Source organism: Cryptomeria japonica, chromosome 4 (assembly GCF_030272615.1).
Source record: "Cryptomeria japonica chromosome 4, Sugi_1.0, whole genome shotgun sequence".
Classification (NCBI taxonomy): Eukaryota; Viridiplantae; Streptophyta; class Pinopsida; order Cupressales; family Cupressaceae; genus Cryptomeria; species Cryptomeria japonica.
This window is the reverse complement of record NC_081408.1, coordinates 771,393,936-771,411,798: the sequence shown is the minus strand read 5'-3', so window position 1 is coordinate 771,411,798 and position 17,863 is coordinate 771,393,936. Positions and strand designations below refer to the sequence as shown.

General features: G+C 37.2%; 1 protein-coding gene across 1 annotated transcript; it reads left to right on the top strand.

The window, feature by feature from the left end:
• The first annotated feature begins 12,076 nt into the window (after window positions 1–12,076).
• LOC131033455 (uncharacterized) lies at window positions 12,077–13,681 on the top strand. Its single transcript, XM_057964687.2, has one exon. The coding sequence runs from the start codon at window positions 12,247–12,249 to the stop codon at window positions 13,117–13,119; it is 873 nt and encodes a 290-aa protein (XP_057820670.2). The 5' UTR covers window positions 12,077–12,246; the 3' UTR covers window positions 13,120–13,681.
• The last annotated feature ends 4,182 nt before the right edge of the window (window positions 13,682–17,863 follow it).

The window sequence follows — 17,863 nt, the reverse complement described above, 5'->3', positions numbered from 1 at the left end:
CTTGCTCTTTGTTTTTTATTTTTGTTGGTATTTGAAAATATTTATGTTGGATGAATACTTGTTTTTGGAATTGATTTTTTGATCTTTCTTTGACAAGAAAACAAAGCAAGCACACAAACACAAGAATGTTGCCTCAAAAAGGCACAAATAAGTATGGGTTTAGTGTAAGGAAGTTAAGTAGCGGAAACAACTTCCTACACTAACCTTGAGAGGAGGGTAATGCAAAACTTTTTCAGATCATTACAATAGTTACAGAAAATAGAAATAGATATAATAACATTCATACCACAACACAATGATTTACATGGGGAAAACCCTTTCGGGAGAAAAACCCCACCCTCCAAAAGCAGCTCAATATTTTATTCAGCAATCAAAAACAGATTACAACATACTTGCAGAGCAAGCTCTTCGCAAGAGTACCACTAATCAGAGATTCAGAGGCAACTCAATAGCCATAGGACTCTTACACACAACCTCTATCTCTCACACCTCATAAATAGGAGATACAATACAAGAAACTGTCAAACGGTATTACAAAACCATGGGCTAAAACCACCCAATAAGGTGTAGCCAACCTTATCTCCCTTCTAGATGCCCTATGACATGTTAAAGCACACATCAACACGTGTCGCTCCCTTTTTACAGCTCATTTATGTATCCGATACAAATTATTTTTCCTATTTCAGGAGTACAAACTTCCGGAGGCCATAACTTGAGAACCGGGTGTCCGATTGACGAACCGTTTGAAGCGCCGGAAAGCTTGCGAAGTTCTCTATCACCTCATAACCTGTTTCGCCAGTTACAGCCACTTTTCAGGGCATTTAGGAGCCTCTAAAGTCCCCAAAATTAAGTTTAAACATTTTATTGCACCCCTCCAAGATGAAAACTTTAATATCTTCAAAACTAGCTGTGACCTTGCGACGCAACTTTACCAGAATGCTTATCTAGCCAACCAGAAGCTTCAGGGAGATTTTTGCACCATTTCGTGCTCAAATGAAAACTTACTATAAATAGTAACCTCACATAAATGCAAGGTTGAGACACCATTTTTCTAACATTTAGATCAACCCAATCCTTGGACTTTTTATGACCCTTTCCTTTAGATGTATTTTAAGGTGTTTTCCAAAGCCTGAAATTGGCTCAATTTGCACTGGTCTTGACTCAAAATGAAAACACTTCAATCACTTTTTATCCCTAAGGTCAAATGGTCAGTTGCGATAAGTTCAACCCACATCTTGATATTTCTTCGACTTTGGTACTACATACCTTATGAATCCCGTCGTGGCAGGTAAGGATGTGATATACTAAGTCTTGCATGAGCATAACAAATAGATGATCCCTATGATGGGGGAGTCACCACTTTTATCAGGCTACAAGTAACCTTTCAAAAAGCTTATGTTTCTACTCAAGGAAATATGCTTGGTGAGTATCTTGGGAGCAAAACCATCTATGCTCTTGCACTGAATTTATCACAAATATCCTCAATCAATAGAACGGGTGGGCTACTACTTAAAGGTGTTTAGTAATGTTTGATGTTTTTGGACATAAGTTCATTCTGCAGTGACTCACTTAAGAGCCTTGTAACTTGTGGTGGGGCCCATTTGTTTGTTCGGCAAGTTACACTGTAGGAACAACTATACCCAAGGCTATAGCTTTCGCTCTCACCTGATTTCTATAGCGGCTCGAAGGATTTACCATGCGAGGTTGTTCCCGAGAGTGATCGATCTCTTGGTAGGCCTCTCTTAAAAAGATAAAACTTGAGTGTTACTAACACTTTTCTCTTGCACCTAGGACCACGAAAGCCAAGGGAGAGGATAGTGTGTGTTAGAAGTAGGACCACTCGACAAACTCTTTTTGCACAAGTGTGCCAAACACAAAATGCACTTGTTCTTTTTAACTTGTCATGGCAATGATTTTCTATGCTCCAACAATCATGATGTTCTTTTTAACTTCAAAGGCAATATGTTTGAGTAAACTAGGAATTTGAAATCCTAGTCAACTGAAATTGAAACATGTATGCATGAAGTAATTCATTTTTGCAAAATGAGACAAGTTGATTGTTCTTTTTATACTTGCACCAAAAATTCAAGTGTTGATTGTGAGTTTTCCTTAAGTTTGATGCAAGAATTAAAATTTGTCTTGTTTTGTTTTAAGCACCAAAATAGAGTGTATCCCTAACTTACAATGAAAGCAAATTTGTTTTGTTGATTTTTTAGTACCAAATGAAAATTGGAATCCTAACTTGCAAGTAATGAAATTTTTGTTGTGAATTTTAGAGCAACAAAACAAAATGGATCCTAACTTGCAAGAAATGAAATTTGTGTTGTGAATTTTTAGAGCACCTAAACAAAATGGATCCTAACTTGCAAGAAATGAAATTTGTGTTGTGAATTTTAGAGCACCAAATGAAAAATTTTAACTTGAAACAACAAAAGGAGTTAGTTTAAACCTACACAACAAAATGAATAGTTAGGAAAAACCAAACATATGGTGGGCTTCTACAAGCCTAAGAAAATTTATTTTCTCGGTTACATGGCCTTTTTTACAATGTTTTGTTACAATAGCACTACTCAATGTGAAAACAGAAGCGCTACTTAACACAAACGCGCCAAAAGCGCTAAACTAAAAATTTTAACAGCAAAACAAGTGCACTAAAATATTGACAATTGTGCTACTTAAGTCTCAAAAGCGCTAATATATAGACAATAGCGCTAAATTTGAGACAATAGTGCTATTGTAAATACAATAGCGCTAGAATATCAAATTGCAATAGCGCTAAAACGCGAGCAAAAGCACCAAAGCGCGACCTATGTGTCAAGCTAAATAGTCAAAAGTTAGTTTTGAAAACAAAAAAAAAGTTGTTGGGTGTTGGATTCACGTCAGGTTCACCAAATGATGCTCTGCAAAATACACAATTGTTAGATTAAAACCTATGGTCATATAACACACAAAAACAACAAGAAACAAAGATCAAAGTTAGTGTTATTCAACCAAAGATTAATCTAAGTAGGCATATCAAAAGAGATACTAAGAACATGCTAACGTATTTAACTAGGGTTAACTAGGGAAACAAATACAACAAGGCATCTCCAAATGCCTTTTAACATGCCCTTAGCTCCTTCTCCTTTGTTTCTCTCCTCTCCAAGTTCCAAATTAGTGTAGCTCTCAACAATTTTTTGCACTATTAATGCCTTATGGAGATTCAAGAGCATAGATGATTACTCTAAATGCTATGCAAGTATGAACAAGTTAGAAATGAGATTATTATCTGATCTAGTGTTGATTTTAATCCAAGAGAGTGAATCTGACTAAAATATGCTAAATGCTCTCTAAAATTCACTATAGATTAAATGCATACAAGTTTTTAGGATTTGGATTATGAAGAAATGGGCTCTATTTATAGGAAAAATGGAGCAATGGATGGTTGAGATTGAGTAATCTCAACAAGGGTCAGGATTGAAGGATATTCAATCCATGTGAGGACTTTCAACCCAATCCGAGGATGACAAGTGTCAACATGAGAGGGGTTGAGAGGAGAGGGAATAAGCATTAAATGCTTGACATGACCTAAGAGTTAACTTGGGAGTTAAGGTCAAGGCTTGGTTGAGTGAATAAATTCTTTATTAAAAGAATACAGCTTTTATCCAATGGATAAATTCTTGTGCAAAGGTTAAAGAGATAACCATGGTCAAAGTAATAAATGCTTGAGGAGACACATGGGTCACATGAGGGTTGAGTTAAGGGCCAAAGTCCTTAACCATGGGTGCAAGTGGAATTGACCATAAATGGTCATGTAAGAGCCATTAGTGGTTTGAAAGACTTTAGGGGTTAATTTGTTGAACACGCAAAGCATTTAATGCTTTTCAAAGACTTTGAAGTCTTTGAGAAGTGACTCCAAATTGCTTAGGAATGTGACAATAATTAGGGGATGGATTAGGTTAATTAGGAAGGGTTTAGAAGAATCTAGAAGGGGGTTTAGGAGTACAAGTGGATTTGGTGGGTGAGGGAAAATAGGATTTTATTAAAATAAAAACTTCATTTGTTTTAATAAATGTGTGCAAGTTGCATTTGTAGGAAAATGCAAGTGGGGGGGATTTAATGATTTAAATAAATATTTTATTTAATTTATTTAAAAGAAGAAAGGGGATTAAATTGAATAAATAGGATTTATTCATTTAATTGATTGTGAATTTGGTTTAATGAATTAATTAAAATAAATTAAATAATTTATTTAATTAACAGGAGAATGTTTGAAGATGAATTAATTAAATATTAATTTAATTAACCGATGGCTAGTGGGTTTTTAATCAAATGAATAGCAAATATTCATTTAATTAAAAATGGACAGATTTATGTGACTACAGTTCTTATGTCACGCAATTTCTTCATACGTTACCTTTGTCTTTACTTTTGAGCCTCTCGTTGTTCCATCGTTCCTCACTTGTTCTTTCCCATGGTTGATATAAGTTGTCCTAAATAGAATCATATTACATATATATGTAAACAAAAGTTCATAAACAAACAAATAACCATAAATATGCATCTTATCACTATTTTTTGGAATCAAACTATTAAAAAATCACAATACTATTGACAAAACTAATAAGAACAACAATTCAATCATTTGAAATCATGCAAAAATAAAAAATTCACTTACTTCTATGTATAAAATAGTGATAGAAGTGCAGACACAGTTCCAGTGGGGCCTTCAACGACCTTGAAAACTTATTTTGAGGCCATTGAGGCTCTTGGGCAACTAAAACTATGTCTATGTACCGCGTACGCGCTACATTAATAACCGTGTACACGCTATTAGTCCATAAAATGTTGGCAAGCCCAATGGTATTCTTTTTTCCCATTCTGGACTAATAAGTAGCGTGTATGCACTCCTAAGCCTAAAAAATGTTATTGAAGGGTAGCGAATAATGGGCTCAGTACACCATATGCGCTTACAAGTAATAAGTACCACGTACACACTCCTTTGCCTTAAAAAGTTATGGTAGGGCAATGAACTAATAGTTTCAGTACCCCATACGCATTATTGGTAGTAGAAAAGATGTGAATGAAAAGGGAGGGAGGGAGAGGGGGGAGAGTAGGGGGGAGGGAGAGAGGAGGGGGGCAGAAGGGGAGGAGGGAGGGAGAGAGGGAGAGAAGAGCAGGGAGGGTGGGAGAGAAGAAGGGGTATGGAGGAAGGGAGAGGGAGAGTAGGGGGAGGGAGGGAGGGATAGGAGAGGGGGGAGGGACAGGGAGGGGGAGGGGGAGGAAGAGAGAGAGAGAGGGAAGGAGGGAGAGGGAGAGAGAGGGGGGAGGGAAGGTAGCGAGAGGGAGAGAGGTAGATGGAGGGAGAGAGGGAGAGAAGAGGGGAGAGGGTGGGAGAGAAGAAGGGGTATGGAGGAAGGGAGAGGGAGATTAGGGTGGAGGGAGAGAGGAGGGAAGGAGGGAGAGGGGAAGAGGGAGAGAGAGAGGGAAGGGGGGAGAGAGAGAGAGAGAGAGAGAGAGAGAGAGATGAGAGAGAGAGAGAGAGAGAGAGAGAGAGAGAGAGAGAGAGAGAGAGAGAGAGAGAGATAAGAGGGGGGAGGGTGGGAGAGAATAAGGGGTATGGAGGAAGGGAGAGGGAGAGTAGGGTGGAGGGAGAGAGGAGGGAAGGAGGGAGAGGGAGAGAGAGAGAGAGGGGGGGAGGGAGGGAGAGGGAGAGGGAGAGAAGAGGGAGGAGGGTGGGAGAGAAGAAGGGGTATGGAGGAAGGGAGAGGGAGAGTAGGGTGGATGGAGAGTGAGAGAGAGAGAGAGAGAGAGAGAGAGAGAGAGAGAGAGAGAGAGAGAGGACACAAGACACCATATGACTGATCTCGATTGTGACTATAGGAATTATAGAAGAAGAGAAAGAGGGATGGGGTATGGAGGAAGGGAGAAGGGGAGAGAGAGGGAGAGGGAGAGGGAGAGAGGGAGAGACGAAGGAGGGGGGAGGGAGAGGAAGAGATATCGAATCTAGGACACAATATGACCCTTAGAACACAATATGACCCCTAACAACATTTAAGGGGTCATAGGGTGTCCTAAGGGGTCATATGACACTATATTATCCCTTAGCACACCATAGGACCTATAATGACACCAAATGGTGTCCTAAGGGGTCATAGAACACCATAGGACCCTTTAGAACACCATATGGTGTTGTTATGGGTCATTGGTGTCCCGAGGGGTCATATGGCATCCTATGACCCTTAGGACACCATATGGTGTTGTTATGGGTTGTATGGTGTCTTAAGGTGTCATATGGTGTCTTAAGGGGTCATATGGTGTCTTAAGGGGTCACATGACACCATATGACTAATCTCGATTGTGACTATAAGATTTACAGGAGAAGAGAAATAGGGAGGGAGAGAAGAAGAGAAAGAGGGATGGGGTATGGAGGAAGGAAGAAGGGGAGAGAGCAAGAGAGAGAGGGATGGGGTATGGAGGAAGGGAGAGAGAGAGAGAGAGAGAGAGAGAGAGAGAGAGAGAGAGAGAGAGAGAGAGAGAGAGAGAGAGAGAGAGAGAGAGAGAGAGAGAGAGAGAGAAGAGATATTGAATCCAGAACACAATATGACCCTTAGAACACAATATGACCCCTAACAACATCTAAGGGGTCATAGGGTGTCCTAAGGGGTCATATGACACTATATTATCCTTTAGCACACCATAGGACCTATAACGACACCAAATAGTGTCCTAAGGGGTCATAGAGCACCATATGACCCTTTAGAACACCATATGGTGTTGTTATGGGTCATTAGTGTCTCGAGGGGTCATATGACATCCTATGACCCCTTAGGACATCATATGGTGTTGTTATGACACCATATGACCTCTTAGGAAACAATACGACCTCTAATGACACCTAAGGGGTCATATGGTGGGCTAATAAAATGATATATTATATTTAAAGTTATGAATAGAACATCATACAACGAGACTCCAAGCAAACAAACAACGAGGCTTTGCTAAAAAGCAAGTGTAAGAGCTTAACCTAACCCTAAGAGTACTGCCTAAGTTCTAAAATATATGATGCTATTAAATTTGCAAGGTTATAAGACTGATCTCGATTGTGACTATAGGAATTACACACTTGATTTCTTTCATGGGTATGTACCGTTCCAAGCTGTTTGACAAGTGATGATCATCATACACTACCACTGCCATGCATACAACAAACTTTAACTTCTTTAGGTGACAGGTGCTGTGTAACAACATGGGAACTCTCGCATACCCACCACTATCATTCTCTAGGATATCATTTGTGTTACTCTCCCTCTTTCTCTTCATATATGTTGTTTCCTTCTGAAAAACATATTGCAGATACTCTGACTCATCATGTTGCTTTGTTGACACTATTTTCCACATCTGCTCTTCTCATTAAAAACACATTCGAGAAGAATATTGTTGCAGGTTTCCTTGTTTGTCACGGTAATACACCCATGGTTCAATTTCAAACCCTATTCCTCCTATTCAATATACACACACAAATCCATCTGTCAATTTTCTTAGGAGAGCATACATGATAAAAATCAAAGAGGAAGTTGCATACAAGAAATAAATTCACTTAGTTCTATAGAAGTGCAGACATAGTTGCAGTGGGGTATGGAGGGAGGGAGGGAGAAAAGAAGAGAAAGAGGGATGGGGTATGGAGGAAGGGAGAAGAGGAGAGAGTGAGAGAGAGAGGGATGGGGTATGGAGGAAGGGATAAGGGGAGAGAGGGAGGGAGGGATGGGGTATGGAGGAAGGGAGAAGGGGAGAGAGGGAAGGATGGGGTATGGAGGAAGGGAGAAGGAGAGAGAGAGAGAGAGAGAGAGAGAGAGAGAGAGAGAGAGAGAGAGAGAGAGAGAGGGGCACCTTGTATGCGTTTGAGAGGGGGAGACAATACACTTACATGTGTATATATATACTTAATATATTATATATATATATTACATATTATATGTATATACACATTATATATACAATATCATATTATACACATTATATATTACATATATTATATGTATATACAAATATTATATATAGAATATCATATTATACAATAGCGCGTATGCGTTGTTTATAGTAAAAAGAGCGCGTATGTGCTGCTTACACCATAAGTATCCGTACGCGCTTTTGACTTTTTAGGCTTGGAAATAGGTCTGGATGACAAAGCTACAGTTTGGAAGTTTGATTTCCCTCCATTTCTCTCATTTTTGATGTGTTTTATTTTATCAACTTGGTTTATCGACTTTGTCATCATCAGGTTTACACTTCATCAAGTGGGTATTTCTAAAATTGCCACCAAATTTTCACCCATCTTCTAAGCTTTCTAACCATATAATTTTTTTTCAATTTGAACAATAGTAACATATTATTATTGAATTTCTTTTACCATTGTCTCCATAGTTCTCACAGACATAGGTGCACCATTTTTTGAATAGCTTTTGATATACTTATCCAGATTTTTAAAAAATTATATATTATTGTAGTGCACTTGATTCTTTACAATTTTTAAAAACAATTTGTATTTTTGATTTGTTTAGTGCAACTTATGCTTCGTGCACGAACAGGTACCTAATTTTTAGGATGTGCTCAATTGGAAAAATCATTAAAAAAAAATACTCAACAAAAAAATACACATCTTCTAGTGCTCACTCTTAACTATCTTTCTACCAAAGGATTTGTCAAAATACTAAATCTAACTATGACTTTTTTGATGCGCACGTCAGACACTATGTTATGTTTTTCTGAAAAAATCAGGGTCAGTTTTTCGTGCGCAAAGGATTTGACCTCGTTAATCTTATCCAATTTTGAAAAAGTTTAGTAGTTTGGAAACTAGATTCAGAGTATTACAGTATTTGTTCTTTGATTTTCTTCATATCTTGAGTGGATGACTTTCAAATTTTGCCTCCAAGTTTAGGTTCACCTGATTTCAGAAAAAAAAGTGTCCACTTATACCTCCCTTTTTGACCACCATCTTTGTGCACTTACCCTACATATATATATAACTCCCTTCTCCCTTACAAAGCCTAAAGTAATTTCTACTAAGAAGAAGAGAAATTATTATGATCTACTGGTAATTATCAAGAAAACTATGATAAGCTTTACTCAAGTATTATTTTAAGTTTCTTTTGTTATGCTCTAACACTTGCAGGACTTCAAGTAATAGTACAACATCACCTTGTATGGGATTCCTAGAAAATGTATCACATCTAAGGTAACATTTTTCCTTACAATTTATGTTATTTATTTTTCCTCTTCCCCCTTAAGAGTATGCACTCTTTATTATCATCGTCGCTATTGTGGAAGTTGGAACACTATTACTAGGTTTGACTAAGGCAAGTCCCTATACAACACAAACATTTCACTCTTCTATGTGTACATGTACAAATCCACAATATTCTACTTGTGAGGAGTTACAAAAGGATAGAGTGGATAGTGATAGAGATCATTAGAGTTAAATAGGTTGCAAAAACACTAAAAGACACTAGTGCCTAGCGCTATTGTCCTGCCCTTTTTTCCCTATTTTTCAATGGAAGGTGTCTAAAACACTATTGAATCCATACCAATTCATGGTCCTATATTTTCATAGCATTTGGACATTAGCACCCCACACTATTGTCCTAGCTAGTCAACCCCCATTTCTTGCACTAGGTTCTTCTCTATATCTACTTTTTGTTTTCATCTATATGTTTTATATCATTTGCATTATATATAGTTTAATCAATCTGATCATCATTAGCTTGGTTTTTTACATACACTCAATAATCCTTATCACAACACACCACAAAAAAGGAATTGAAATAGGTGGCTTGGCTCTTCCTTGAGGATAGTAGCCAAGCACATAGCTTTTGGTTGGTTCACATCTCCAATATTGTATGAGAGAATGATTGATGTAGGTTAATGCATTGATCATTCTAGGATCTATTTTCTCATATTACAAGGAGCAATAAACATGTGAAGCCAAGACTATTTAATTCAGAACATAAATTTTTGTAGCCAATTATAGAGAAAAAAATTCTCCAAGTATAAAGTTCATTTATCAACTTGGTTATGAACTAACTCCACATATCATAAAGTGTGACACCTAATCTAAAGGGGATAGCCAAGTACTTGGTAATCTATCCATGCTTGACTTGCTTCTATTCTTTTAGAATACAATGTGGAAATGAATCAACTTGTATCATAAAAAGCTTAGTCTTATGATTGGCTAATTTAAATTTTGAAACACATCGATATAAGTTTAGAACCTCGAAAAGTTTAATATTTTTTATTCAAAATTTTGAATAAAGAGCATACAAGCATTAACAAAATGAGAATTATGAACTACAACATTGTTGGGGATGGATGTACCTTTAATCAAATTTATTTGATTGTAATTTTGCAAAAAGTAACCAAGTGCATCAACAACAAGAACATAAATGAATGGTGATAATGGACAACCTTGTCTTATAGGGTGTTGTGGAGTGAACAAATCATAAAAATTAATAACCAGTTGTTACATTAGTGCCATTAGATAATGTTTGAACATGCTTAGATATTTTGGTGTCAAAACCTAACCATTGCAACATCTCGATGATAAAACTCCACAACATTTTGTCATAAGCTTTATCAATATTCAATTTAACTAGCAAAGTATTTTGTTCTAATTGTTGTTCTCATTTACTAGTTTCCAAAGCCAAGATCAAGTTATCAAGAATAAATCTTCCACCAAGAAATCTTGTCTGCTCAAGTCTAACTATCCCTTTTGCCACCTATTTGATCTTTGTAGCTAAGGCTTTAGCTATAATTTTATAAAAGGTGTTAAGAAAAGTAATATGATGTCAACCAGAGATAGAGTAACATTCCTACCCTTTGAAAGAAGCTTGATTAGACCTTTATTGATACCAGGCTTTAATGATGCCTACTTCAAAACTTCAAATATAAGAAACAAAAATCTTCTTAACATGTTACCACACTAGAGAGATAAGATTTCCACAGTCCATGCTAAATTGACACAACCTCAAAGTAAACAAGGAGGTCATCACTTTCTAATTTTTGGTCTATTGTTTGATATTATAAGAAGCCCATAGGTGTTCGCCCATTTTCTAAATGTACTAAATTAAGTTGAATGGTTCTTAATGAGTCCATCAAGGATTAAGTCTTATTGAGTGCAAGGCCTCCAACTTCATAAGGAATGAGACCAAGATCATGCCTCAGACTAATTTGGTGGAATAGATATCTCCCAGTCCTTGACTCTTAGCCGAAGAGGATTCAACTTCCTAGTCCTTGACTCTTAGCCAAAGAAAATTCAACCTAAGACTTGTGCTCCCTTACACAATTGTAGATGAAGATCCCTACATGAAAAAAAATATAGTATAAATAAACCCACATAAAGGAGGCGGGTAAAAATCTCAACGAGTAAAGCACTTTGTAAACCACCTCCTTAAGTTATGTGATCAACGATACTATTATAAAATTAAAATAAAAACAATAGACAAATAATCCAGAGAGAAAAATTCTGCGGATCCATTACGAAAAACACGAAATCCAATTACCTAGAGTGGTATAGAAAAACCCCAAAAGTATTCTTATCAAATTGTGAATAAAAAGGTACAGCTTGTCCATTCCACGTGATGGTAGGGTAGCAATGGGTAGCACGGCGTACATGGTTGCATGGGAGCCCTTGAAACCATGCATTTCTTGGTTTTCTTGGGGAATCGAGACCACAAAATTTATTATATACACATAATTGAAACGCGACACTAAAAGAATCTCAACGTGGCATTATGCAAGGCCACAATTAGGCAGTAAAAATTGTGGAAATGGATTTCGACATCAGTTTAAAGCTGTGAAATCTGTTTGCGGTGGTTCATGTTAATTTTTAACCAGTAGGAAGCTTTGCTTTTAATTTTTTGATAAATTGCTTTAATATTGCATTCTCGACCTATGGAAGCCGGGGATACGTAACTAAAACGGAGTTAAAACATGTGATTTTGCATTGTGTACAGAAAATGGCAGGATCCAGAAGTCCGGCGAATTGAAACTCTCATTAACCAGTAATGCATTGGACCATGACTTCAGAAAATTGAAGGATTCAGGTGGGTTTTGTCATTGATTCCCGTCTACATTTTATTCAACAAGAAATTCCATTTCTTTGTTAATTTCAGGGACTATCTGCGCTAGAATCTATCATTAAGTATGTTGGCAGGGCTGTACAATTTTTTTTAAAAGCTGCAGAGCTTAGTTCATTAACGTTTTGAAGTTATTATGGCTTTGGGCCAAATCGCACGCCCCTTGAATGTATGGTCACATTCAAGCAGCAAAAGGCCACTGCCCTGCAATTCACGGTATTGTTTTAGCATATCTAATCTGGATGCTGGAGGGCAGTTTTTGAGGAAAACCCATATCATGGGTATTTCTAGAAAGGGTAAAAGATTGGGCACCAATAGGACCAAGTGCTTGTCTTCACAAAGGGAACGTATAGAACCTGTAGAATCCAATGGACTTGTTGAGTTGCCACTTTTCCCACTACAATTAGTGCTTTTCCCTGGTGCAAGTCTATCTCTGCAGATATTTGAATATAGGTACAGAATGATGATGCACACTCTCCTTCAAACAGACCTTAGGTTTGGGGTAATCTACACAGATCAGGTCTCTGGTGTGGTTGAAGTGGGCTGTGTTGGGGAGGTTGTGAAGCATGAGAAGCTTTTAGATGGTCGGTTCTTCTTGATATGCAAGGGGCAAGAGAGGTTTAGAGTGATCAGATATGTGAGGACTAAGCCTTATCTGGTGGCAGAGGTTCAGTGGTTGGAGGATAAACCCTCTAATGGACAGGAGGATTTAGAGAATCTTGCAAATGCGGTTGAGGCCCAGATGAAGGATGTAATAAGGTTGTCTAATAGATTGACTGGGAATGCTAATAAGGAATCCCCAGAGGATCTGAGGAACGGCCTCTTTCCCACTCCCTTTTCGTTCTTTATTGGTAGTAAGTTTGAAGGGAAACCGAGAGAGCAGCAAGCACTCTTAGAGTTGGAGGACACCTCAATGCGCTTGAAGAGGGAAAAAGAGACTCTGAGGAAGACTCTGAATTACTTGACTGCAGCTTCTGCTGTAAAAGATGTTTTTGCATCCTCTGATTGATTAGGTTAGATGTTGATCATTCAAAAGCTATTATACCGTAGATGTTCCAAACTTTCAATTTGTCGAGATTAATGCCAGAAAGTCCCTTCAATGTTTCTAAAGAAGGCTTTTTTATTTTATCCCAATTTATTCATGCAAAGAGTAAAGCATTGATGGAGACAACATTTATATTACGTGGTTGGTTACAGATGCAATTGTCTAGACTTGCATGACGAAAAGGTGGATTTAATGATTAAAAGTAAAACGATTATGAAGGTTCTATGGAACTTTTTTACTATGCAATTTTGTGACACCCTATGGAGCGACATTTTGTGGGGTTTCATACTACATAGTGTGGGGATTGAAATATGGGCTTACTTTCGGTAATTGGAACTAAAACTTGATGAAAGCAACTTTGCTGTAGCTACTATGAATGGGATAAAATTGTGAAATTTGAAGCAGTGTTTGTCTAAAATTCCAAATAGCAGGTTTTGGGAAACTTGGGTCTAGAATCTATTTCCTTATCTCCTGTTGACTATTTTTAGAAGTAATATAAAGGTGCATGCATCCATATGCTTTAGTATGCTATGTCAAAATGACATCCCTGTATCTGTATGCCATGTCTTCTTGTAATTATAGAAAATAAAGAGCAAAAAGGCAGCAGATTAGTGGTGATTCTTTGCTAATACATATACGTGCCAGGCTTCCTTCTCTTATTTCTTTATGTCTAATATTAAATTCTTGTTTTTAGATTATGTAGTGAGGGTTGGTAATGAAGTCCCCAGCCCTTACAACTACCGCTGGGTTTACAATTCTCCTACATGCACTCCGATAGTTTGAATGCCTCACCTACTTTCACCTCCTTTCACATCTGCTTTTGTTTTGTCCATCCTTTACCTCCATAGCTTGAATGATTTTTCCATTTGTCTCTCCTGCAGGGCAACTACTCCTTTTTCCTTCTTGTAGCTACATTATCAGGAGACGCATCTCCTACCCCTGAGAAGTGTACTGGAGATGGAGACACGTCTCCGGTACCGGAAACATCTCTGGAAACTTCTCGATGCACTGGTCATTTAGATTGTCTATGGTACCAGTAATATAAGCAATTTTAAATTCAGCTTTTGTTCAATTTTAAATTTGATGTTAAACGTTATTACTGTTTTTGTTTGCAAAGTTCTCTGTCATGATATTTTCTAAAAATCATTAAATTATATTAATAAAAAATTGGCATCTCGAAATACCCATTTCCTAGTTTTGAAAATTATTCATACCAGTACTAATACCAGTCTCCAGCATCTCCAAATACCCCCCATCTCCCAGTAACCTTGCCTTGTATTCATCCTTCATCACCTGCAGGTTTGCTGCATGCTACCCCTTGAGCAGGAATATCACTCTAGTATACCCACCGGTGCTAAAATGCCCTTGAAAAGGATTGAACCTCATTCTCCAACATGAGAATCAAATAATCCTTGAACGTATTGACCATAACCCTTTTGACAACATTGAATGCTTGTTTTTCTCATTCTATATCTTAATTAGTCGAATGTATAAAATCTCCTTATCAAAGATTGGCTTAAAGTGGTGTGGAAGTAAGGAAGAATAGATGAAAATATAAATATACCAGTTTTGCTAGAAATGTTGTGTTTACCCTGGATAGGATTCAAATAGAAATCAACCATAGTCGTTGATTGCAATCATCTGTCACTAATGGCGGAAGTCAGAGATGCCTGTCAATTTTTTTTATTTTATTTCTTCAGGTGAAATGAGAATTTGTAGTAACAGCAATTTTTTTATCATAATTATCCAAGCAATAAATGGTGAATTACAAAACTAAAAATTATACAGGCTGGTTAGTCAGATAAGGGTTAAAGGTGATGGTACTATTCTAGTAACAGAAATATGCATAAGATTGTGTATTAGCAAAACTAGAGGCACCATAACTAGGAATTATGTGTAGACCAATTCATATATATATTAACTTCCAAGATCTTGCATTTACAATACCGGACTTCTACCTTTGACCTTTGTATCCATATGCCGTGTTAACTGTCAACAGGATCTGTGCTTTAAAATGTCGGAGGTGATACAGACAGGTGATAACCTCTTAAACCTAAGCAGATAGAAATGATGTTTATACACAAAGCATAGGGTAGCCATTGTTTTACTTTAACATTAAAAGTAGCTTTATGAACATTTTAAATTTCAGGGCAGTCAATGCCGCACGTATCAGTAAGTAATTAAACTTCTCTTCACTCCTTGCCTATGCCTGACAATAGTGGACACCATTAAGATTTTCAGTAGCTGTTTAATAAAGTGGCATTGTAGCCATGCTTACCAGAGCCTGTGGAAGTTCGCAAATTGATGTTTGAGCTCAAAAGTCCTTCCCTGCTTTGTAGCTGACAAACTAAAAGGTTATTTCTTATCTCCTGCTTGGACTCGGAAATTCAGTTACTGGATATGAGCTGCCTACCTGGGTCCATAACTCTCCTCTCCCTTTATGCTTTCCTTTTGGCAACGACGCTTTTCGCAGTTTCTGTCTTTATTCTGTAGTGCAGAACCCTAGATGGAACAGACCTCCCTTTTCATCCCTCTGTAAGTGACAATCTGTTCGCCTCTGTAGGTGAAACCTGTATTAGCACTGGAGAACCATTGACTCTCTTCAAGACAACTGATTTTCTATCTTAATTTTGCGGGACAGGCTATACTTCTAATTCTGATTTATATTATGGCTACTGGATCACCCTTGGCAAAGGATAGAGCTTTTAGTGAACTCACTGGATTTAAGATTGTTCAATTGACAGAGGAGGAGGGGCAGAGCTTTACACTGATGGGATATTGCTTCTTCTCCCTGATCCTGCCATGATTACTACTGTAGCAGTCATAAAATTTTATTAACTGTAAGAGCATAAGTGTTTCTCAGTAATATCTCCTTATGGGATCAATAAATAGGGAATGGGTGTCCCTATACATGAAGTATATGCTTGTGAGCAATACATTATATTGATCCTAATGTAAAACAACAAATCTTTTGGATCGTATCATCAGAGATAAGGTTTGAAGACACAATTAGGCATGTAGTCTTACTTCTAGATTAGCCAGCCAGTGGACAATTTCCTTGCTTCCCTTCAAGGATGGTTAAATAACTAACTGCGTCTTACATGTACAAGACCAGAGCTCTGCAGTTGATGTTTGTATTCAGATGAGGAGTTACAAGGACTAGTACTTTAGAACAAGTGGGAGTTAATATAGATATATGATATCCTTTTATATCAGATACAAATAATGTTTAAACAAAAGACAGGGTAGTCATGGGTATAGCTTATCATTGAAAGCTGTTTCTTTAACAGTTCAAATCCTAGTAGAATCAATGCCACAATCCAGGATGCAATTAAACCACTCTTTAATACTAGTTGCCTCTACCTGGTGCTGGTGGATGCTAAGATTTTCCTGCAATTGTTCAAAGTGGAGGTTCTCCAGTTGACTTTTGAACTCAAAGGCCATTCCATACCCTGTAGTCAACAAACTGAAGGGTAATCGCTTCTCTCCTGCATGGACTCCGAATCCGGCTTTTGGAGATGAGCTGCCTGACTTCAACTTGTACACTGTTTGGGTTCAGCCACAGTTTATCATCCTTAAAATTCCCATGTGAATTTTCTTCAGCGTTCCACGATGTCTCATACCAGGGAGTTTTCCCTCAAAGTTTAATCAAGAATAATTGAGCTCCTCAACCTTAGACCAAACTTGTATTAGCGCTGGAAAATTATTAATTTCCTCCAAAATTACTTTTCATTTTCTCCGCATTGCAGAAGAGGCTTTATAATTCCCTTGCCTCACCTTGGGTGACGATGAAGAGTTTATGAATTCAGCAGACTTAGAGATAGTGCAGTGGATGGAACAGGAGATTGGGGTGTAGCTTTAGATTGATTTAACTTAGCGTCTGCCACCTGATCCTGCTTTGATTTCTACCATAGCAGTTACCAAAATTTACTATGCATGGGCATAAGTGCTCATTATTAATCTCCCCATGAGAGCAAAAATAAATGGTATGGCTATTCCTACCCATTGTTTATGGTCACGATTGGTCACAACATTGAAAATAGACAAATTTTATATCAAAACACGGTTGGTCACAACATTGAAAATAGACAAATTTTATATCAAAATACGAGTTAAAACGAGCATCATGTTTGATGCACCATTCAAACCCTCATTCTCAAATTAGTTTTGTAATTTCCATTTTTTTTTTAAATGAAAACTAATTTTGGCTTTTTTGAGCATTTTGCATACTATTGAACAACTAAAAATATTGTTAGAGTTATCAAAAAGCTGCAATCACCCATATTTTGAAAACTAAAATATTGTTAGAGTTATCAAAAAGCTGCAATCACCCATATTTTGAAAACTATGAGTGTAAAACTCTAAAAGCTAAAAATTATCCATCAAACAGTTTTTTTTAATTGTCCAATTATCCAAAGATGCGAGAGGAGAGTATGCTAGGCTTTTAGAAAACCTACATGCAAAAATTTAACTTCCCGAATTTCTAAAAATAAAAAATAAAAAAATAAAGATCTAATTTAGCACCAAAAATAAGCTTTGATATCATATTAGAATCTATAGAAAAGATGAAAAACTAGAAACTAGAGTAAGAAATAGTTTAATGTCCCCTACTAAGAGGTTCTTGTATAATTAACATGCATCATTATGCCTTAAATCAGGATACTACAATAGAGAACAATTAGCATTCATAGTATAGTTGATAGTTACT

Coding starts and splice junctions, on each gene's coding strand:
- LOC131033455 (XM_057964687.2), top strand. CDS start 12,247: ATGGCTTTGGGCCAAATCGCACGCCCCTTGAATGTATGGTCACATTCA.